Below are 23,742 nucleotides of genomic sequence, written 5' to 3' on the forward strand. Positions count from 1 at the left end.
TGAAAGTTTTGATTTGTTTACTTGGGAGACAAAGGTGTGAAGAGGCATGGAGGAAGGATGTTGAATAACAAGAGGCTAGAGAAGATGGATGGGTGGATGTTCCTTCACAATGTAAGTGAATGTGCAAATGATAAAACAAAAAATTAAAATGAAGGAATGCATGCAAAGTTATGTAGATATATGTAAATTGATTGTCACTGTCGTCTATTAAAGTCAGAAACTTAGAATGCTTTTAGAATAATTTTTATGTAAGAGAGGAAAAGATGTTAGAAGTCCGTAATTCAGGTCCTAAGCCATCCATTAACTGATGACAATGGAGACATGTTTTCCATTCTCCTGGATCCTTTCTTCCTGAGTATCTATTGCTGAATCTCGAGACCTGAATTCAGCATTGCTTGCAAGAAAGTGGTGAGAGATTTTTAACTAATTTTTAATCCTGGCTAAGACAGTGAACTGCTAACAAAACCAGGAAACCTCAAGCTAGGTTTATGAGGCCATATTAGTTGAGAGTAGAGCGAATCAGAATTTGATATTATTAATTACCATAGGATATGATATTACAGTAATTTTGGGGCATCTTTGGAGTAAAATTTGCCTTCACTGAGCTATATGAAGATAGCATGATGGTATTTTCATCAAAATTTCAAGAAAGAGCTACAGGAAAGTGAAACTATGTGTAGTACTGTCATGGCTATAGTTGGGTCCCATTCTCAGGGGCTCTCTGTGTGTGTCTGTGTGGGTTTGCATTTAGAAAGAAGAATTTTTCATAAATGATTATGATGTCATGAATTCATAAATGATTAATTTTTATGTAACCGTTTTACTGATTTTGGTGGAAGTAGATTTTTACAAACTGTTTATTTTTACCCAAGAAATGTTCTGCTTTGTAGAGTTCATACGTTTTTACTTCAAGCTCAGCATAAGAAACCTTGTAAGCATGAAAATAAAGAAGTATCTCCAAAACCAGACGACTCTGTTTTTAAAAAAGTCTTCCCTCTCATGTGTTCAAACCATGCTATGACCAACATAAATTAGAAACAATCATAATTCTGTTCCCTTGGCTATATCTTTTGGATACCCTCCAACATAAAATGCATTAGCACAAAAATGTTCTTGTCCTTAATTAATTTATAGCTTAGAGCAGAATACCATAAATAACAGTTGAACTTCAGCTGCAAAGGTTTTAAATCCATGGATAAAATATTTTATAAAAAATGTAATAAAGCTTAAACAGTTCTAGATGACAAGTAGAACTAATTATCAATAATCTTAGGAATTTTGGTGTTGGACAAGTAAAATATTTTTATTTTGTAATATATTTGGGTTCTATTGAATTTATTGTCATTGTGGGAGAGAAAATTATTTTAAGTTTTATCCCTACCCTGAACAAATACACTTACTAAACTGAACTATTTGATTAGAGTTGTTGGTTTGGTTTGGTTTGTTTTTAAATAGCTTAAAACATATAAAGTATGCTGGCATATCTTGTTTGGAAGCATATATGACTGATGTGTACAGAATCTGCATGAGATATTATAGCTTTATATGGCAACAGAGGACTGGAAAAGATCTAATGGGTCATCAAATATATTGTTATAATATTGCAGGAATCATGTTTTATAATCCCCTTCATACACTTATCCAGTTCCACTGTGAGTGTATTTAGGAGTTTTGCTGCTTTTTCTCCAGCTGGAAAATTGTTCCCAAATCCCATTGCCCGATGTGAGAACCTGTCTTAGGTTTCTCACATAGGTTGAATTCTGGCCAACCTATGCCACTGGGTTCCACTGCCAACACTGTCATTTAGTTGAAATGGCTCTCCCAACTCCCTGATGTTTGCCTCTGTGATATATTTATACACAGCAACTGGATCCCTTAACAGCCTTTATTTTGCCAAGTTAAACAAGCCAAGCTCTTCATTCTGTCTTCTCATATGATAGGCTCTCCATTACCCTGATCATCCCAGAAATCCATCTTTGTACCTGGACAAGTCTGAGGTAATGCGCTACAAATGACAAAGTACAACAGTCTTGCATGACAGCACAATAAAAGAAACCATAGCAAACAGAGTAATAATTTCAGGCTTGCAAGGATGTGCTGTGCCAAATATTTAGGAGGTTGAGTAAAGGTTTTGAATCTTCTGAGGGGATCTTCATTAGAAATAATGTGAGTCCCCCTCCGCCTCCCCAAGTTGTTGATTGAAATTGCAGTATGAAAGGTTTTAGGGTTTCAATCAAAAGCTGGGAAATCAATGAAAATTTTTATTTGGTTGAGACCTTCAGCCACCGTTATATGCAGTTCATTAGATTTCTGACAGTGATAATTGAAGAAATGGGTCTGGTATTTTTAAAGTTTGTTTGGCAAAGTTTTACAGTTATTGACTGGGAAAATTCCTATGAACACTGTATAATAGTGATGAACCTTTCCTGGAGAAGGCGCAATTTCATTCAAATGTTGCCTTAAAGAAATCTCAGTTCAGAGGGTTCGGAGTTCAGAGAGTTGGAATTACCCTGGAATTACCTCTGCAGAGTGCTCCTGTTGGTGTGAGCCAATGGAAAGCAGAAGAGAATGTGGGTACAACTGATCCCACCACCTCCCAGGACCACAGAGAAAAGGATGTTTGGTCAAATCCAGTGTCCCCCATGTCTCTTGTGCCATAGCTTCTTGGAAAACTCCAGGAGACTCCTGACTGCCAGCTAATAAGACTGTGACAGCAATCTTTTTTTGGCTGTTTTACTTGTAATCCTTGCTGAGTTGATAGTTTAATCAAGTTTCAAGGGGAGCTTCAGAGATAAACTTTTCTCCAGTCATTCTGAGCCTGACATCCCAGTGCTTGGCATCAGGATCACTGCAGAACAGGATGTATCTGTAAGTGTAAAGGAGAGATACTGGGGGAGCATATGTTTTTCTACAGTCCTTCTTTTCTTAGGAATAAACAGGTTGAGTTCCATTTTTCTGCCCTGTGGCAGAAGGCAAAAAGAGCTTTTGTAATATGCGGTAGGAAAAGGGAAGCACAAATTTAAGCTACTACATGCACATATGAAGATCAATGAAAATGAAAAACTTTTAAAACACTGGAACAAGAGCAAAGGAGAATCCCAACTGTGAATACAAGCAGTTAAGTAGACAATTACAGAAATACACGCAGGAGGGGCTGCTTTCTGAGGACTGGGGATGCAATCCCCTGGGGAACAGAGACCGGAGGGAGACAGCTGGGGACAGCCTCAGGCCTTGGCATCAGGCACATTCCTGGAGATAGGAGGAGCCCAGGAAGGGCTGTGGGCCCAGCTTGGTGCCCTCACGGGCAGGCAGGGCAGGGTTGGGCTGTGTGTGGCTGTGTGGCAACCCTGGACTGGGACTGGTGGCCCCAGGGGGGCTAATGTGGGGTTCTTGGGGCACTGATAATAAATTAAATGGAACTGTAATTCTAACAAACACTTCTGATGATAACAGTGATAGTCAAAGGGTTGATCTGATGGTGGAAGCTGTCACATGGCTCCTTGCCCCCACGGTGGACTGTGGGTCGTGGGAAGGAGGTGCCCTTTCCTGCATCCCAAAGCCTTGTCCAGTGGTGCTGGTGGGTTGTAGGGTGCTTGACAAAATCAGCTTTATTTTGTGTCCCATTCTGACTGACTGTGCACAGCCAGACCTTCACAGTAGCCCACCAGACTCTCTGCCCAGGACTTGCCCCTTGTTGTATGATTCCCCGTGTAGCTGCTGGGGCTTGGAGTGAAAAGCAGCTTTGAGAGCTCTTTGCTTTCCCTGGCTTTTCCTTTGAAAGTCCTGGGAATGGTGGCTTGTAGATCAATGGGAATGTGGGGACTTTCACTGACCCCTTTCATTAGGGCTTCTTGGCAAACCTGCCAAAGAAAACTTCAGCTTTCTTTCCGCTACGTTTGGTTTCCTGATCCATCTCCACTGGGGGAGAGGGGACATGTGTCTGTGAACGAGGAAAGACGAGAGGCTTTCTCCAAAACTAATCTACAGAGAATCAATAGCTTCTTACTTCTCTGCTGAGAGTAACAAACAAAAATTATTGTTTCTTTTATCACATGATAAAACTCTCAGCAGTTGGGATGGAAAAGCTGTGATGCCATTGCAGCCCTGCTAGGTTTAAGTTGCTTGTGAGGGAGTCTGCAACCAAAGCTTTGTCTTTCATTAGTCTGACAGGGGTTTAAGAGCATTTTGATGCACCTGTGTGATGCCTGTGAGTGAAGTATCAGCTGCATCAGTATTCACCTCAGCATCAAAGGCTCATGGGCTTCTTAATACAACACAATGATGTACAATGGGGGATAATTTAAGTGCTACAGTGATGTTCACCTTGACTCTTTCTTTTGCTCACTATTTACTGTGTCATCACTTAATTAAAATGAAGAAGACATGTATAGGCATAAATATTATCTTGACACATTTTAATGCTTAATGGGAAAAGAGTGTACTGTGTCTACCTTATCCTGCTGCTTGGCCAAGAATTAGAGGATGGAAATTACTTAAATCCTCTCTCTGTTCCAGGATGTCTCTTCTTGGGAAGATACAGGTGTTATTACTACTCTTGTAAAATGACTTTAAAACAATAAATAAAGGAAAGGAAGTACCCTTAAGGGCCTATTTTTAAACAATGTCTTCAGTGAACAAGGTTTCTGTGAATCATGAATAATGCCACTTTTGTTTGCTTACAGAACATCAGACTTCAATCTCACTTAGGCTGATGAAAATCCAGAGTAACCTCTTTAAACTCAGAAGAGTAAAGGCAAATGAGGCCAGAATTTGACCCACTAAGCCTTGGTCCACCCTTTTTGTATCTTAATAATTAGTATGTGCTTGTTGACAGCACACTCTTCTTTGCTTCTTGCACTGTGTGAATTGCATTGGAAATTCAGCTCTTCATTGCAAAAACATGACTCATTTTCTTTTTCTAGGTCTAGATACTTTTAAAGACAGTAGTCTTGATCCTTCCTCCATTCAAATTAATGAAAAAAACTCACTGAATTTTTTGAAGGACAAACCTTTCACAGGCCAAAGAATTAATTAGTGTAAATCCCATGTGTCTCATACAAGTTATCTCTGTTCTGCTTCTTGTGGATTGTCATGAGAGATGTGATTCAGAGCTTGTGGTATAGCAGTGTGATAACCCGAATTCTTGCACATGTAGGAAATGTTTTCTGCTATTCATAAATAAAGAAATAGGTAATTGCTCAATCTTTTCCAAGAAGTAGCTGCTGCTCAAGATTGAAGTTCTCTAAGCAAATTTTCTAGAAAATGAAAATATTATCAGTAAAATAACCTTCCTGTTAAGCTAAGTTTTCCTTAATATGTATGCACCAATTACAGCTGGTTAAGATTTCATTACTGTAACTCTCCTTATATTGCCCATAATGCAATAGATCTTGTTCCTTCCACTTAGAGCAAGGGAAAAAATATACAAATACCAAGTGGATAGTTACTATTTTGCAAGAACTCACATACAGTTTGTTAAGAAATAATAGGCACTGCTCTGACTGCTACTAACTTAGTGCAGTAGCTCTTTGTTCCTTGAATGGTAATGTTCCTTGTATGGCTATACTGTTTTTAGAACTACATAAATTATTTAAATAACAGTCATTTTGTAGATGTGAACAAAATTGTTACTGTTTTATTTAAAAAGATCACAGCCCCCCCAGAACACCATGATTTCCTTGCCCAGGAAAGACCCCCATGGTCTCACAGCCCTCGGGATCTCTGTGAGCCCTGCCACTGGGCCTGCCTGCATGCAGCACTGCTCACACCCACTGGCTCTGGTGTTTCCATGCCAGCTGTGTCTGGAGTGTATTTGACCTGCACAACTTTGTCTATGCCATAACCATGCTGCTCAGTCAGGAGGATCAGGGCAGAATTCAGGGAGTCCACGATTCTGTTTGTTTAGGCAACACAAACAAATGCATGAATGAATTTTTTATCACCACGAGACCCTGCCTTTGTCCGGTGTGATGGCTCTGATCCCCATCGGCCCCGCAACATCCCCAGCTCTCCTGGAGCAGAGCTCCTGGTTCCCTGCACATCCTCTGTACCTCCACAGCATTTGGAGTTGTCACCATGTCCCCGACCTTCCTTTGTTTTGTGGGCTGTGACAGAAACCATGTCTTGCTGTGCTGCAGGCTGCCTGCAGTGTCACTGACACTCTGCTGTCCTGTCCCCACGCTGTGTCACTGCCCTGCACATGCTCTGCTCATTGAGGAACCCAGCACACTGCCTACCAGCTTTTTCCCTCGTTACAGCTGCTTTTTTGGGATGAGGGGTTTCTTGGTGTCGATTGCTGAATTACAGCAGAAAGCTGTGACTTGTGGCACGGCTCTGTGGAGGCAAAGGGAGTGTGAGGTGTCACCACCCAGTTGCTGTACTGCATCATACCTGCAATTCCTCAGGCCACTGTGCACTGTCACAGCTTTGGAAACACAAGGATAAAGCCAACAGGAGTCTCTAATAAAGAATATTAATATTTTCAAGCCACTTAAGATGTGGAAACCTCTGTTTTCTAGCGGGGCTGCTGGCTGGCTGGCAGACAAGCAGAACGTGCTGCTGCTCTCTCTGTCCTGGCATGTGGCCCCGGAGCCTTATCTCTTCTCCAGGGAGCAGCAGGGACCCCAGCCAGCCTCAGGTGGGAGCAGCAGAGATGGCACAGGGACACCTCTACCCTCGACTCCCTCCTCCCCACTCCGGAGCCAGGTTCTAGTGGAGCCCCTGCCCTGGGAGCATCTCTGGCTCAGGTATTCCTGCACAGCACGGGCTGCTCTGCTGACACAGCTCCCAGCTGGAGCCAGGCTCCTAAATAAATAACACTCAGCAGTGTTGCAATAGCATGGCTGAAAGCAGTACCTGAGCTTTCTGCAGATGTCAGCTCCAGGAGGTAACCAAAATGACTTATTTCAAACCACGACCATGTGAACATGAAAACCAGGAGTTTTTCAAAGGCTCGTCTGAATTGCAGAGCTGTTAAACCTTTTGGGGAATGTTAACAATTCCCAAGGACATCCTCAATGAGCATTATTTTCTCTGAAATTTTTTAGCACAATGAGTTAAAAATAAGCATCCTGAGTTAAGGACTTAGTGTAACAAGAAACAGGCACCATGGAATCCTATGACCATATGACTTGTCTTACAATATTAATCTTGGATTTTTCCTGTCTTTTTAAAGCCCCATTGCTAGTATCACATTGGTTACACAGCATTCTTTATTTCCAGTTTTAAAGTTCCTCAAGGTGCTAGAATATACTTTGGAGCTGTGAACCCAGCTCAGAAACTGGAAGGCAAACACTAAATAATTTTATAAAAATTTCACTGCTTGAAGCCCAATATCATATCATATTTTTAAATGTCTGAGTCATTTGGAAAGCTCGGGACTGTCTGTATTAATTATGGCCCCAGAAGATCTATCCCAACAGTCAGAAAGCAGCTCCATTTGTAGTCAAGGATTGCAAACACAATCTTCCTGGAACTGAAAGTTGCACATTGTGCAATTTTTATGGCTTTTCTATTTTTAGTTGTTTCAAACCTGCAATACATCATCTAATCCTCCTTAAACTGTCATCCATAATGCTAATTGACACTAACTTGGCATAAACAATTTGCTTTCTTAAATTTATATAGTTACTGTTTTATCTAACAATGTAAAACAAACAAAACTTTATTTTTATCTGATATAAAATTGATGTGAGTACAAACTGGTAACGACGTGTTTCTAGTTATGGACTTCAAAACAATTAGCAAAAAAAAATTACTCCTCCTCCCAGTATTTTCTTTTTTTTCTTTTAAAAATATGCATGTGTTATAAAGTCCAACAACAGTTCTATTATTTCAGCAAGCCATTTATTTAATATTTGCCTGTATAGACATTTGGAAAAGTTTCTCTGAGGTTTGAGAAAGACTAATATAATGGCACTTCTCAGCTTTTTTGAATACACAATGCGAAGAACAATTTTCAGGGTTTTTTCCTTTCTAGAAATGCATCTTCAAGGTATAAGAGATCAGTCAGTGGCAAGTATTTACACAGAGCTCCCCAGCCTTGTTCTTGCTTATTTAAATAGTTGTTTGGCCACCTGCAAAAATCCTTTGCAAGACCTTGTGTCACACCCTGGCTGAGTAGAGGACAGGGGACTTGACACTCCAGTTCAGGACTTTTGTACCTCATTCCTAAATGTTGGGTTCTGCCAGTATTTTTATTTTCTAGGCTTTCCTATCCCTTTGATTGTAATCCTTTGTCTTTGACATGTATGCTTATCTGACAAGTCCAAGGTTTGTCAAATCCTTGGTGTTTGCTGCTTCCACAGGGTGAATTCTAGTGCCTGGAAATCCAGTGCTGCAGCCAAGTCACCCCACAACACTGGGATGTGCTCTGAGCCCTTTTCCATGCGGGCTTTTGGTTTTTCTTGATGGCAAAAAGTAATAGCAGTACCAGTAAGAACAGTCAGAATAGAGATATTTTTTGCAAGCATGACAGCCACCTTAGGCTGAGCTCGTGGCCATCTGCCAGATGTACAGGGTTTCTCTAAACTCTCTGGCCATTTCACATCAGGGTGGTTTTGCAGGCCTAGAACTCACTCACAAACTGCTGATTGATTTTTTCTTTTTTTTTTATTTTTTATTTATGTTGGGGTTTTTTTGCAGTCAATGATGTTGTTCAGCATGAATTGAAAAGATGGATACCATGTTTCTGAATTTACTTTGCTTAAATAAGTTGCACAGTTTAATATAGGGGCATAGGGTGTATGTATTCCTTAAATTCCATTTCATTTAGCAGAGTCTTTCAGGTTTAAAGGTATAAAATATTCTTAATTAATAAAAGTAAGGAAATATTTATTCAACATGGGGACTTAATTCTAACTTTTCTGAAAGCCTTGGGAAATATTTTCAGGACATTTACAGCGGAGGCTCAGCTGTTTAGTTTGAGCTTGCTTTTTTGGCACAGCTGTGCCTAGCAGTTGTCTATTGGATGCTCTGGAGAGCTGCCCTTTAACTTTCCTCTGGGCAGGTCTGAAAAAACCCTCTTACCTCTGAGATTCATGCCGTCTGTGTGTGGGCAAGTGCAGATAAGGAAAAGCTCTTATCTGTGGTCTCTGCAGTGAATAGCACCACAGCAAGCAGTGGCAGTGAGAGCTCGCTCAGACACTCTCACTAGGCATGTAAAACTGAGTGAGGTTCATTCTCACCGGGAGTAAAACAGTAAATGAAATGTGACATGCAAAACACTAAATGAAATCTTGTTTCTTAGGATAACTGAGTATAGCACCTGGAATATGACAAGAGGTGGATTTGCTTCCTCAAAGGGGGAAAACTGGCTCATCTCCCCTTTCCCAATCACAGCTTGGTCACAGCAGAGCCCAGACGTGACAGAGCTGCCAGCAGCAGCACCTGGCCCTGGGTCGCCCACACAGGAGAAGCAGCTCCAAGTCATTGCTGTCGCCTAAACTTCCTTGAAGGCAGATGAAAAATATTTAGGAAACAAATAAGGAATGCTGAGACATTACATAACTGCAGGGTCAGACAGCTTTTCATTAAATAAAGAAAACCAGTGATGTACTTATGTATGCTGCTTTCTTACCTGACCTACCAAGAATATGTCATCTGTATGTGCACTTCTCTCTCTCTCTTTTTTTTTTTTTTTGTTGGATGGTGACCAAAATTTTGTGAAATGTCAAAATCTGGCTTGAAAATTTGAATTCCAAGATGCAGTGATGCCTTAATATTTAGAGACACCCCACCAATTTTCTTCAGCAACAGAGATCCCCACTGCTTTTCTGTCATTCAGCTCCTCATATGAAATAGGAACTTGAATTTTTTTTTTTTCAGATTTTTCATTAATAAAAATTAGTTTCTACTTTTACCTTCCCTAACTGGAAGAAACCTAACATAGATCCATTTTTATTGCTCTTTCTTTAATTAGTTGTTTTGTACAATTACAGCCAAATTCTCCCCACTCTTCCTCCCGAGAAAACAGTTTATCATAAGAGGTTGTAGCTGGAGTACCGAATGAGCTCATTTCCAAGTTAGGGAGCTCAGTAAGGGTCACCTATTGACTCTTTTCACCAATTTCTTCACTGTATTTTTAGAATTACTGTGTTCTCTGCCCCTCTCAGGCAGAAGTGTGCCTGCAGCAGAGGTCTGATGCCTCGTAGAAAACCCATCCCAAGAGCACAAGCCACTCCAGTTTGTGACTTCATTATTGCAAAGCTGGCAGGGTTGGTTATAGCAGGGACTGTGAGGGCAGACACGGTCCCACAGCCCCTGCCATGTCCTAGCACTTGCCACCAAGTGTGGCACTGTGTCAGATGCTGATAACGAGGTGCCAAATACCTGCTAGTGCCTCCCCACCCATCAGCAACATCGGCCTTTGTGATGATGCATTTCTGGAGACAGCCCCAGCTCGTCAGCCAGTTCACTGATGTGCCCAAATTAAGGGTGCAGAGAGATCAGGGCTGACTCAGAGGGGCAGAACGGAGACCTCCAGCCATGAACTCTCACAGGGAGAAGGGAACAACACCACCCTCCACCCAGCACCTTTTACCATGGGAAGATGGTCAGGGGAGGCTTTCCCTGACAAAGAGGAGCCATGGTGGGGTAGCAGCGGGCACTGGAACTGCCTGGCTGAGGAGGAGGAGGAGGATGGACCTGCAGTCCTAACATGGCCTCAGAGAGCTCAGACTCCATTTCAAAGACACTGCAGATTATGGATGGAACCTAAACCTCTACCTAAATCACACAAGTGAAATACTTAAAGCTGGGTATTATGAATTTATACCAGTGCAGACAACTTCACCATCACATAGGCTTGTAAAACACCCACTCCATTTGTTGGATCTCTTTTTAATATCTTTCCATGGCTCTGAACTGAAATTACTTTCTAAGAAAAGCAGCTGAGAATGTTTTCCTCTATCCTTCCTAGTTAAAAAAAAAAAAAAAGAAAAGAAAATTAAACCCATTTAATGAAGTTAAGAAAGGTAGGGTGTTTGGCTAGTTGCAACAAGACAAACACAATTAACTTATATTTTATCCCTGATGAAACTGGATTTTAAGATGTCACAGACGTGAAAGAATCTGGCAACAGGTAATCCTAGTAATGCTAATGCAAGACCAAGCTTATGCAGAAATATTTATTTGCTTCTTCCTTCTCCTTTCCTTCCTTACTCAAAGTAACTATGCTGTATTTCAGCTTAGCCTGAATTTTTGCTCTGAATTAAAAGGCCAGGTGAAGATTTAAGCAGATTAACATTAAAAGGCTGTTAAAAAGCCCCATCAAAACCAGCTCAACCTGTACATGCAGGATAACTCTTTAACTTCATTCTTTTCAAGTGAAGAAATTGTTGTCTAGGGATTTTGAAACCACGACATTACAAGAGGCATGCAAATATGGTTTCTAAAAATGAAAACTATTAAAGTGGCTGAGGCCATTCTCAATGCCAGGTGAGGCATCTGCAGATTTTTGTGCTGCTCCCTGTCAGCAATGTGAAACATTGGTATTATTTAAATCATTTAGGCTGACATTTACTTCTTTACTTTCTTTGCCACAAGTTCTGAAGTCAGTGGAAAGCTGCAGGATTACAGGGAAATGATGACAGTCACTGGGCTGGCACTGCCAGGAATGAAGTAAGACTCTCCTTTCCTTTTACCTCTCTGCAAACAGTAATGACAAGTGAAGGCCAGGGCTTTGAATAATGCAAGGGCCACTCTGGAGCCTCACAGTGCCAGTCCCCTTATCAGTGACACAAAGAGCTCCAGGTTTGTGCCACCAAGCCCAGCAAAAGCCAGGATAAGGCTGGTGTGAGGTGAGGATGTTGTACAGCTTCTCTCTGTGCTTCAGCTTCTCTGTCTCTCCCTGCTCCTGCTGAACCTCTCTATCACCAAAATACCCCTCAGGAGCAACTTAAAAATATGCCTCTAGAATAAGTACTAGAGTTCAGCGTGCCTTGATCTAACTTGAAAAATTCAGGGTTTTTTTTTTCTGTTTTCCCACCACCCACTGCTTATTTTCTCTCTCCAGACTGTGTATTTATGGTGAGTTGCACTTTCCCTTAGCACGGCTGATTAGTTTTCCATTTCCTCTGTTTGTAAAGGCTGGGGAAAGGAGAGGTTGTAAATTAAACAGTGAGGGGGCATGAGCACAGATACTGGAAGGTGAATGTGTGTACCCTTGCTAGACTCTTGCAGTGGTCCTTGGCACACTTGTGGCTAGGCCCCTTAACACCCTCCCATCCCATGTGAGAGACGTTTCAGGAGTCAGCATGGGCTAGGAGCAATTCCCAGTGGGTGCTGTGGATGCAGCCAACATGTTATGGATGCTAAGAGGGCTTAAGAGCCTGAAGTATTTTCCAGGACAGCTGGCCTCACAGTCAGAGAGGAGTCCTGGGCATGGTTAATCTCCAGCATACGTGTAGCCAGAGAATTTATTTTTTTTTTTCCCCAATAGGAAAAATATTGTAAAACCACCAAAATTGATAGTGAAACCCAAGGTCAGGTTTAGAATCAGAGACTATTTTTAACTCCTTGTTTTAAAACCAATTAAACTTCACAGAGGAGGAACCTTTTGGGAGGTGGAAGGCAGCCCAGTCTAATGGAGGGGGTTAAATTCACGTCTCACCAGATGACAAGGCATTCATGTGCAAGCTGGTACTCTGTGTCTATCAACAACTGAAACTTCCTACAAAGGAGTCACTGACAGAGATTTGGAACTTGCTCCCTGCTTTGGTTAACAGTTGAAATTTGAGATGCTGCAGATGGCTTTTTTTACACTGTTGTCTCTTGGAGACTATATTTGTAGAAGATACAGGTCCTCTGTCTATTTTTTTTCCTTCTGCTGTAAAATCTGTATGGGTATCTACATTGTGATTAACTTTTGCATTTTTTTAAAGCAAAAGAAAGATTAATTAGTCGCATGTGAAACATAGCTATAGTTTACTGCTTCAGCAAAATCAGAGCTGTGCAAATTATGGCTACTGAAAAGAAGACAGATTCAAGATCCACATCAGGTCAGAAGGAGACACCAAAATGTTTACCTCTACCCAAAGCTTAGAGTTTGCTTTTGGGACATTAATCTTTTTGTCTCATCTCACACTTGTTAAAAATACAAGTTAATTTTGAAATAAAAAGTAATTTCAAAGTGAAAAGTTGAAACTTATCTTGTAGAAAGCTAAGGGCTTCCTCATTTCATAATTGTATTTGCTCTTTGTCCCATGATTCATCAGTAGGTTGAAGCAGCTTGCAAAGCTCAGGGAACGACTTTACTTTCTGTGTTGTATTCCCTCAGTGATATTTCAGTTTTAGGTATTTTGGTTGGTCATAGTGAGGCCACAAACAAGGCAAGGCCTGTGATGAGTTTCAGCCTGCTCCTGTTTACTGCTGCTTTCAGCAGTTTTCTACCACCTTGGCAGGAGACTGTGCTCTGTTATAGGAGCAGTGGACTTTAGAAATTACTTACTAGAGACACTAGAGTGTTGTTCCCATGTCCACAGTGTATTTCACCTTGTGGGTTATCAGCTTGGTTCTATGCTGCCAAGAGAAAGAAGTGACCAGTGCTTACCTAACACCAGAGATTTCCCAGCTGCAGGAGTGAAAAACCTTTGGTAGGCCAGCTAATCTGCATCACCTCTCTTACCATTCTCCAGGCACGTTCTGCCTGTCAGGGGATAAAACAAATGTTTAGGGGGTTTGGGCTGGAACTAATGGTGACACTGCTAGAGCTGTCTTCATGTGAAGTTCACAGTTTGATTTGAAATGGGTTAACTCAAAAGAGCAGGGAGCTGTAAAACAATATGTGAGGAATCATGACCGGGCACAGCGCTCAGCCCAGCGCTCTGAGAGTGGCTGCACCAGCTGGGTGCAAGGCCCCAGAAAGCAGCAGCATTGCTTTCCTCCAAAGATTCGTTCTCCTTCAGATCAGAGGTATTCCTGGCCCCGGGACACCCCAGTGTGCTGGGAGGAGGATGATTCGCCCATCTCTCGCAGCCCAGCTGAAATGGGCTGGAAAGGCTGCACTGCAGGCGCCTGGCACTGCTGCCACCCTCCTTGCTCCTGGCTAGTGCCTCTCAGCCACATGGCCACTCCAGAGAATAAATGTCTCAGCCCTCATCAGACCTTGTGGCATGTTTGTCTAGTGGTGTCAGCTACTTGAACTGTCTCCTCTGTGACTCCTGTTTGTGCTTTCTGGCAACTGGGAAGCACAGTAATCAAAACATGGGTAGGGTGATACATAAAAGTTTATTTTTTTGACTAAATTATGATCTAATAGCTTATCATTCCTCATGCCTCATGCATCCAAGATGTTTTTCCAGATGAAGCCTGGGAAACATGAATCTTTGTGAAACAAGTCCATGTTACTCCTTAGTTGGTCAGCATGCATAACTCATGTAAAAGTATTCCAGATGAAACCACAAGTTTTCCTGAAAATGACAAAATTAATGGAATTATACCAGGACAAACTCTGTTCTTTGTAAACCTGTGCCATAATTCAGCTAGAGAAGAGTTTACCTTGGAATTAAGAAAACGGAGTTAAAGTGGTATAAATCTGCCTTGGTGATGACTGTGTTTCCTCTTTTAATTTTGTGAAATCCTTTTCTGCTTTCATGCTGATTATACTTATTTAGAAAGATAACTGGATATGGAATTTTCAGAAATCTATTTTCTTTCTGAGAGTACATTTATGCTTATTCTTTTTTTTTTTTTTTTTCAAGCAAAGGAACTATAGTTGATATAGTCCTTGGTGAACACAGTCTCTGTGTTACTATGCACTGCTGTTACAAGAATCAATTTTAAAATAAAAAAAATAAGTCTTTGATAAAGCAAAAAGGCTTTGCTGATTCTCATGCTGCACCTCAGCAAGCATGTCTGCTATAACCTTGCTACTTTTCTACACTACTTGCAAACAGCAAACCCCACTATGGCAGCAGTGTCAACAGGATGAAGCCAATATTTATTCTCCAGTGCATGAGGCTCAGCACTGGGTGCTGTTCCTCCTAACACCTGTGTGACAAACACTTTTCCGGGGCAGCAAGCAGACCAGGTGAAAGGATGAAAGCAGCAATGGTTTACATAGCTAGACTAGGCACAGGTCTGTAGTCTGTACAGGAATTACAGCCCAGTGGTTTGGCTATTCAAGCTGTTCACTAAATAGAGAATTGTCCTGATTCAAAGAGTATCCATAGCTCCGTGCCAAGAGTCCAACAAGAAGGGCAAGCAGCAAACATGTGCTCTCACAAAAGCACATTGGCAAAGTGTAACACTGTCAAAAGGAACAAAGACCTTTTCTTGTTTGCTCAAATCATGATGCATATGAGGACAAGAGACTGGGGTTAGACAGCACAACGGATTAGTACTTTAGGATTGAAAATTTAGAAATTCAGGAAACTCCAGGATGACTAAGGTCAGATATTTTTTCTGTTCTTCATTGTATTAGTCATTAGGTTTATTGCTCTCCTCTGACCGTCATGACTGAAACAAACACAGGAGTCATCTGCAAAAGCAAAAGCAAGAATGAGGTCTGCCTTCCCTTGGCCTAATTCATTCACAGTCCAGAGTCTGTCACATCCAGAGCTGCTCCACTCAGCCTTAGAGTCCAACTGCACAGCATTGCTCATTCAGTGCAGCCACAGCTCCTACTGGGCCTATCACAACCTCTTGGGAATGTGATTCCTTTTACTCTTTTCCAGGCAGACAAAATAATGAACATCTGCAGAGCCCAGGGAAATGACCTGGAATAACCAATATGAAAACTAATAATTTTATTCAGTCTCTGAGGTGGTATGAACAGTTGTATCTCTACATGATTGTCCTGTGAAAGTCACACCATTGAAGCCAGGTAAACTTAGTTGTGGCTATCCAGATCCCTTGGGGCTAAAGCCATCCATTCCCATCTGGGGTGGTTCTTGCTGAGGACTTATAAGCCAATAAGGTCAATTTGATGCCCCCATCCTCCTCCTGAAATTTGAGAAAATGTCTTCTTCCCTTCCCTTCCCTTCCCTTCCCTTCCCTTCCCTTCCCTTCCCTTCCCTTCCCTTCCCTTCCCTTCCCTTCCCTTCCCTTCCCTTCCCTTCCCTTCCCTTCCCTTCCCTTCCCTTCCCTTCCCTTCCCTTCCCTTCCCTTCCCTTCCCTTCCCTTCCCTTCCCTTCCCTTCCCTTCCCTTCCCTTCCCTTCCCTTCCCTTCCCTTCCCTTCCCTTCCCTTCCCTTCCCTTCCCTTCCCTTCCCTTCCCTTCCCTTCCCTTCCCTTCCCTTCCCTTCCCTTCCCTTCCCTTCCCTTCCCTTCCCTTCCCTTCCCTTCCCTTCCCTTCCCTTTTCTCATCTTGTCTTTGATGTGTTTTTTTTAATTGGTACCTACTACTTTTAGATACAGACTGACACTATGTAAAAAGTTTTCTAGCTCTCCTCATCATTTGTGGGGTCTTTCAGAACTGATGGAGGGTTTATATTATTTGGTGTCCAGTTTGAGTATATTTAAATTATTTTTCTCTCCTAGTCTTATATAGTGATCCATAATCACCAGGCAGAATCTTGTCTTGCTCAGTGCTTGAGTTCTCCTCAATCAGCCCTGTGTACCCAGGCACTTCTGCACATCTCTTTGCTCCACTCCAAATTCCTGCACAGCAGAGCTCCTGAAAGATACAGCTCCCAAAGTCACAGCAGAGAAACAAATTCCAGTTTTGGTTCACTAACCCAGCTGCACTGTCCCAGCAATACTTTGTTAGCCTGTCAGAAACCCAGCACTTTCATGTCATATTCTAATCACTTAGATCTGCAACTGAGATCCAGACTACAAACTTATTGCCAATGGCAACAACCATATCATGGCTTTAAATCAACTTTTGTGCATGTGTGTGTGTATTATAACATTAGTATTATTATCTTAAGGGAAAATGCTGTGGAGCCAAAATCATCATGTCCAATTAGCAAGAGGGGCTGCACATTAAGTTCAAAGAGCCCCTTTGCATTATCTGATTCCAACAGAACCAGTAACAGAGCCTAATCTAACCTGCCATTTCAAGAGCTTTGGGGAGAACAAATTGCCATCAGAGGAGGAAAGAACTTGGAATAGCATGCAGCCTGTCCTCTCCTGACATCCTACTCAGCAAATTCCTCGCAGATTTCCTCCTGATGTCAGTAAAACTAACATAAAGGTTATTTCATAAAATCTTCTGTGGATTCTAACTTGTGAAAACTGAAGGATCCATGCCCAGAACAACAATTCAGGCTCATGTAAATAACCATAGCATTTGTCCTTTGTGCATAAAGCTTAAAAAATGACTGAACCAGAGGAGGGGCTGAAGAGTTCCCATGCCGAGTACCAATGCTGTGAGCACATATTGAAATGAGTAGCCAATAAATGTCAAAATCAAGGTGACTGATCACATAAAGTCTTCTTGTTTGACTGGAAACTGTTAGGAAAGGTTCCCAGCTTAATATGCAATTTGATAAGGAGTGGGGAAAAAAGAAGTAGAGTTAAATGCTAGAGTTGTTATAAATCATACGAGCTATTTCTTCAGGGAACACAATCCCTTCAGCAGATCAGGAATGCTGTAAGATATGGAGATGTGGTCAGGACTGACAGCAGGAGGTCATTTGTTACCAGTGTTGGACTGGCAGTGTCCCCAGAATCAGTTTTGGAACCCTGGTGAAACAACAGATAAGCAAAGTTTTGGGATTTGGATATTTACATACTGAAATAATGTCATGCAAATACTCAGAAACTTTCCTTTATCGTGATGCCATCAGAAATGCAGACGGATATCCAAAATGATAAAGGCTGAGCACTCCTTTCCAGCACACAGTATTTCAGCCAACATCACTGGTATGTTCTGGCTACTTCACGCTGCTCTGATTAAAACTCAGTCATCCCTACAGCTGCTTTGTGTTCCTAGAGCACTGCACAACAGCTGGATCGTGCCGTTGATTTTGGCCCTTAAACTCCTTGGAAATTACTGTGTGAATATCGAAACCTTGGCCTTCTCTGTCACCATTTCAGCTTCTGTCACCTGCATCTCTGGCTTCAGCACATGTCACCTTTACATTTGGGTAATGTGTTGAAAAAGTATCAACATCATAAGGGAAGACAGAGTAAGTGTTAGCGTTATCCTGACTTTGGCAGGCTTTCACACTAAGAAAGGCTGTTAGGGGCAGTGTCCCTGAGTGTGGCAGAATGTCTGCCACACTTACTGTCAGGTAAGGCTTGCTGCAAAATAAATCTAAAATTTAAAAGAAGTTTTGAAAGAGACCAAGTTCAATCTCCTCTAACAGCAATCATATGCTAATTGGCCAGATGATACAAAACACCAGGTCAATTGGTTAAGCCTCTCTGTTGCCATTTTAATGAACATAACTTTGCATTTGTCCTTGGTGGGCCTCTACTGATTTATAGTGAGCATAAGCACGCTTGAAATATGCATTCCTAATTTCTCTGTTAACAGGTTGATAAGCCTATAGTCAACTGCTCAGTCTTTACACAGCTTCATGAATTGTTCTCTCAGCTCCCACAAGGACAGATGGATCAAAGTGGCTGTCTTGAGTTATGATGTGCCTGGGTGACACACCACCTTTCATGAAGTCTAGCAAACTCAGCTAAGTGCATCTGGTTTATTATGCAATGTTTCAGGTTGATGATGTGTCTCAACTAGACATAAGTTAAATTTAACATTAATTGTGCACTTTCAGATCACCTTGCTACAGAGAAAACCCTAAAATGGCACGTTACTAAGCAGAATATACTGTAATATAATAATCTGTTTTCCACTGCAAAACATATACAAGTCAGTCTTCAAATATTTGTTCTTAAAACACGTGGGATGTCCTGGATCCATGAAGCTATTCACTGTAAGCCATAAAAAATAGGTTTGGTTTAGAGATGAAAGTGGCTGGAGGCTGTGACCCACAGGGACTCAGAAGGAAACACTTAGAAAATAGAGACAGATTGAATCCCAAGTGCTCTCTCCTGAGAGGAAGCATGGTTGGAAAGTTTCAAACCCATTAAAGTTAAACAAATTGAAAAGCCCTATCTGAGAGGAAACATAGTACTATGTTTATTTTTCCATTATAAATCTGAAACCTAAAAGATTTCCTGAGGTTCTCAGGTATTGTTCATGCTTATAATGGAGATCTGTTTTTAGAAAGTGTAATTCATGTATTTAATCCAAACTGTTTGATGAAAAACACCCTGCATAAGCATTCAGGAAGCTAAAGGCCATTGTATACCTGTATCACATATTGTTTGGATAAGAGCAGGCCTACAATGCAAGGAATCTCTTTGTGAAACTCTCTCACTCCAAAATAGAGGGTCTAATTCTCTCCCTGTTTATGCTGCTGGATGAATTCCATTGAATTAGTGAAGACATGAGTAACCAGTCATAATAAAAAGACAATCTTCATGCTGAGTGTGAAACTAAAAAAGTGCAAGGCTAATTGTGGCAAGAGATTTATAATGCTGGCCTGAGTCAAGTACGTAGGCAAGCCACTGCAGACCCAGTGTAATTTAGCAAAGCTGAATAATCAATGTATTTCAGGTTTTGCTCCCTCACTAATGAACTGCTGCTCTGAACTCCTTATCAGAAGTGTGCGTGATGTTATTGATGTCGAAAAGCATCTGTTTGAATAATGAGCAAACTGCAAACTAACACCAGGGATTAATTTAAACAAGAGGAAATACTCGGAAGCAGTGGAATATTTTTCATTAGATTTATTGCTATAAAAATTTAGCAGTACAGTTGGTCAGGTGACAGAGCTGAGAAATGTTTGCTGTCATAGTCTAAGGCTCAATGTAGGTGCTTAAGAAGACAGAAATGTGAGCGTTGAATAACCATGACCTGACATTTTGGGGAAACCCTGAATCTTCTGGAAAGAATGTGTTGATATTGCCCATTTACCTGTTAGTGATTTCATACCATTTGTGCTCATTTTTCAAACTTCTTTTTAACTTTCCTTTATGGAACTTATTGTCTAATAATCCTGTGCAGTATTTGCCACCTGATTTACTCTGCATTCTCCAGTTTTCTTGGTTACCTGCAATAAAATAATTGCTAATTTCAGAGAAACAGCAGACTGACATTTGTTATGCTTTGGCACTCCACTCTCACAGAGAATTTCTACTCCAGCAATAAGTTTTTCAAAAGTTTAATCTCATTTCTGTTTCTCAAGTAAGCCACGTATTAAATAAGATCTATTTGACAACTTGCTTTGTTTTGTAGCGTTGAATTGTGAATGATCAACACATCAGCTGAAGCAAAGGAAGCACTGGAACACATTGTCCCACATCAATTTTAAGTTCCATACATTTAAAATCATATCAGCATTTGGCTTGCTGAAAAAGATGGCTAACCTTACCTCGGGACTTTTTTCTGCCACACACAGACAGTTGTTGGAATGGTTGAGCTTTCCACCACAATCTCTTGAGCATGACAGTATTCGCCAGTTTTTAGAAGACTGTTGCTCTTACCAAAGGCAGTATTTCCACTGTGGCTTTCTTTTTTTGTAAGTAATTTAGTTTACAAATGCATCTTTATGTTTGTTTCTTTCTAGGCAGGGATGAGGTCCCGAAACCAAGGTGGAGAAAGCTCGTCTAACGGGCACTTCTCCAGTTCCAAGCCTGTCATCAGCCACACAGAGAATGAAAAACTTCAGGAGGATGCCAAGAAAAAGAACAAACCTCATCGGAAGGAAGATGAGGTCATGGTTTCAGCAACTGTCAAACGGCACTCAAAATCACCCGGTCCTAGCGAGAGAAAGAACAAGAAGTCCATAGAGCTTTCTAAAGAAGACTTGATAAAACTACTCAGTATAATGGAAGGAGAATTGCAGGTAAATTAAATGTCTTCTAAACCATATTTTCTAGGTACCCATCTATTTTTAGGTTGTCCAAATAGCACAGGGCTCAACTAACAGGAACATTCATATTTAAGGCAAAGGACCACGAGGAGAGAGCAGTGGTAGTTGGTGTTTAACAGTCACAGTTTTAAGTGATGCTTTATTTCCCGCTGCAGCTACCAAAGCAAGATAAATTACAAACACCTGTCAAAGAAACACCTGACAAACAAATGTGGATCTGCAGGTGAGGCTGAAAACAACCACAGGGGAATCAGTGGTGGGTGGGAAGAAGGGAGCAGGAAAGACAAGTAAATATAGGGAATACAATTACAATAATTACTGAAAATATTCAAGAGGCCAATATACAAGTCAGGAATACTGAAAATGGACTCAGGATGTCCCCTGGAATTTCTGCATATTTAGATATTACTGAGGCCTCAGCCAAAGCTCTGCCTGTCCTGTCTGATTTCCAGAGTCCAGTACTTTGCATGTTCTTTGCCTTTCAAAGATCCATTCGTTTACTTCTTGGAGTAGTGCTTGCATGAAAGCTTTCTCAGTTGTCCTGGTTTGCATGTTAATTCAGCCCAGTAGTAAGTCCCTGATGGCAGTCAGCCTGATTTTGCACTTAACTTGTTCCCAAATGTCTGTCCACTTTTGAGATTCTCTTTAATGCTAATTCATCATTGAACTCTCTGTAGCATGAGAGATTCTCTCCAGAGAATTTCAAAATAAGAAGTTGAAATGTGGTATTTCAAAAAGTCTATATGAAGACTTGTGGCTTTTCAGAAGTTATCCCCTTTTGTGGTAGGACTGCTTTTCAAATTCACATGTTCTTTTGGTTGTACTTTAGTGACTTTTTTTACTGAACCTATGGACAAGCAGAAAAAAGCCACCCAAGCTGTGTGAAACATTTTGTCTTAATCCCTTTATTCCAATGAACTATTACTGTTTAGCTTTTCATAGAAGGCTTTACTTTTCCCCACATTCAAAACATTATTACTTTAATGTTGAACTTGTTACCATTTTATCTGATTACAAGAAGCAATTGTTCTGCTAATTTCTTTGGTACGTGAGTCACCATTAGCACAACTCTGAGATTCCATCTAACTAAGTATCATTACATATCACTTTTTCTGCACATAATTCCCCTCTAGTTTGTCAGAAACTACTGTTAAATTACAAAAAGTATGCATTCAAAATAAATAATTTTGTCAAAGAGAGAAAATAGTCATTTTACAATGAAAAACTACAGGGGAAAAAAAGGAAGAAAATATGTTGAATGCAATTTTGGAGAGGAAAAAAGAAATTACCATTACAGAAAAGTAGCCATTTTTATTGTGCTCCATTTGACTTTATTCAAAATCTTGTATATGTAATTTCCTTAGAGATGGAGCTAGCGTGCAGCTTCTGTGGTGAACGGAGCCAAACCTCAGTAGAAATGTATCATGCTCGTGTTGTTCACAAAGATTTACCCTGAAGTCACCTTTGTGGTCTGGAAAGGCGAGGTGAAGAAAGTCACTAATGTTTCCTGTGTGGCAATAAATGTGGTCTTTATTGCTTGAGTAATTCTCCTGTTCTTCACCGTAGTCTTTTACTTTGTGGGATAGTTACACAAGCTTTGAAGGACTGCTCATGTTCTCATTATCCCTATGGGGATGATGGGAGTAGATCCTGGACAATACTTTTAGGGGTTTTCATACATACAGACCCCAAAGAGATGGGGAGAAGCTGAAGCTTCCTGGCATGACAGGAGGGCATGGGGACACCCGCTCTGGTGGCCATAGAGTGCATCTCTTCTTCTGCTCCTTGCAGCCAGGCAGGGAAGAGAGTAATTATTTTTAATCCACACAAGTTTTAAATTTCATGTCAAACCCCCCATTTTAGTTATTTGCCTGGTACCTGTGTTGACCCATTTCTGAAGTGGGCAAGCTCCAGCACTTTGGCTTGAGATGAGAGCCTGGCTTTAACACTACAAAGGAAGATGAGCCAAGGAAGGCTCCAGCCAAAGTAAATACTCTGGTATTACCTCCTGGCTGTCACAGTGACCTAATGCACTGAGTCATTTCATGGCTTTTTATTTTCAGATCTTTTCAGACATCTCTGGTGGCTGGCATTTTGTTGGACTGACAAATCATATTGAGGTTTACTTTGAAGCCATTTCAATTCTGGCAAAGCAAACATTATCTAGGCATATGTAAGAAGAATTTGTTTTGATAATAGCATCAGGCTGTACCTGTAGGGAGATACATTATTATCTGAATAAAAAATTGGGATAAAATACCATAATTTTTTACTCAGCCATGAGCAGGGGGCATCTTATGCCCATTCCACCAGGGTGACACTGCTTTGGAACCCTCAAACAGTGAGCTCAGCCACAGGAGGTAACCTGGGACAGTGACAACTGTGGGGTTAGCATGGTAAGTTGGTAATATATTCATGTGCTTAGTTCACTACTCACAACATCTCACATCACAGACCCACACCACATTGATCTTGGTACCAATATTAAGCACTTACTTTACAACTTGATGCCCCAGTTCTTTGTTTTGAAGTCAAATGTGCCAGAAAACCATGGAGAGATGCCCTGGAAATGACGTTTATGTCCTCATTTTTCCCTTGATTAGTTTTTGAAATTATAATACCCTCAGGTAGCTTGCTTGTGCTTCAGCTTCTAGAACCAAGTTGGACTCAGCTGTGCCTGTCTTCATGTTTCCTGGCTGGACCCTGTGCATTTACTGAATATAGAGAAGGAAAGCTTTTCACAAACATCTGAGGTCACCATATAGCCTATGCCTTATTTTGCAAGAAAACAAAAGTGAAGAAGACATTTACAGAAGCTGTGGTGATGAGAATGTGTCCCAATATACATGGCAGGAGAGCTCTTAAGTACAGCCTCTCTGAAGGAGAGTGGGAAGCAAATGAACTGAAGACAG

At 41.1% G+C, this 23,742-nt stretch overlaps 1 protein-coding gene across 2 annotated transcripts in view; it reads left to right on the forward strand.

Moving 5' to 3' along the window:
* FILIP1 (filamin A interacting protein 1) overlaps window positions 1-23,742 on the forward strand; it is a 101,755-nt gene that overhangs the window by 21,281 nt on the left and 56,732 nt on the right. For both annotated transcript variants that reach the window (XM_058021186.1, XM_058021185.1), the window contains exon 2: window positions 20,525-20,803. In XM_058021186.1, the coding sequence (XP_057877169.1) occupies window positions 20,531-20,803 (273 nt within the window). In that variant the 5' untranslated portion in view covers window positions 20,525-20,530. The remainder of the gene's footprint in view (window positions 1-20,524; window positions 20,804-23,742) is intronic.

This window comes from Melospiza georgiana, chromosome 3 (genome assembly GCF_028018845.1).
Source record: "Melospiza georgiana isolate bMelGeo1 chromosome 3, bMelGeo1.pri, whole genome shotgun sequence".
Lineage (NCBI taxonomy): Eukaryota > Metazoa > Chordata > Aves > Passeriformes > Passerellidae > Melospiza > Melospiza georgiana.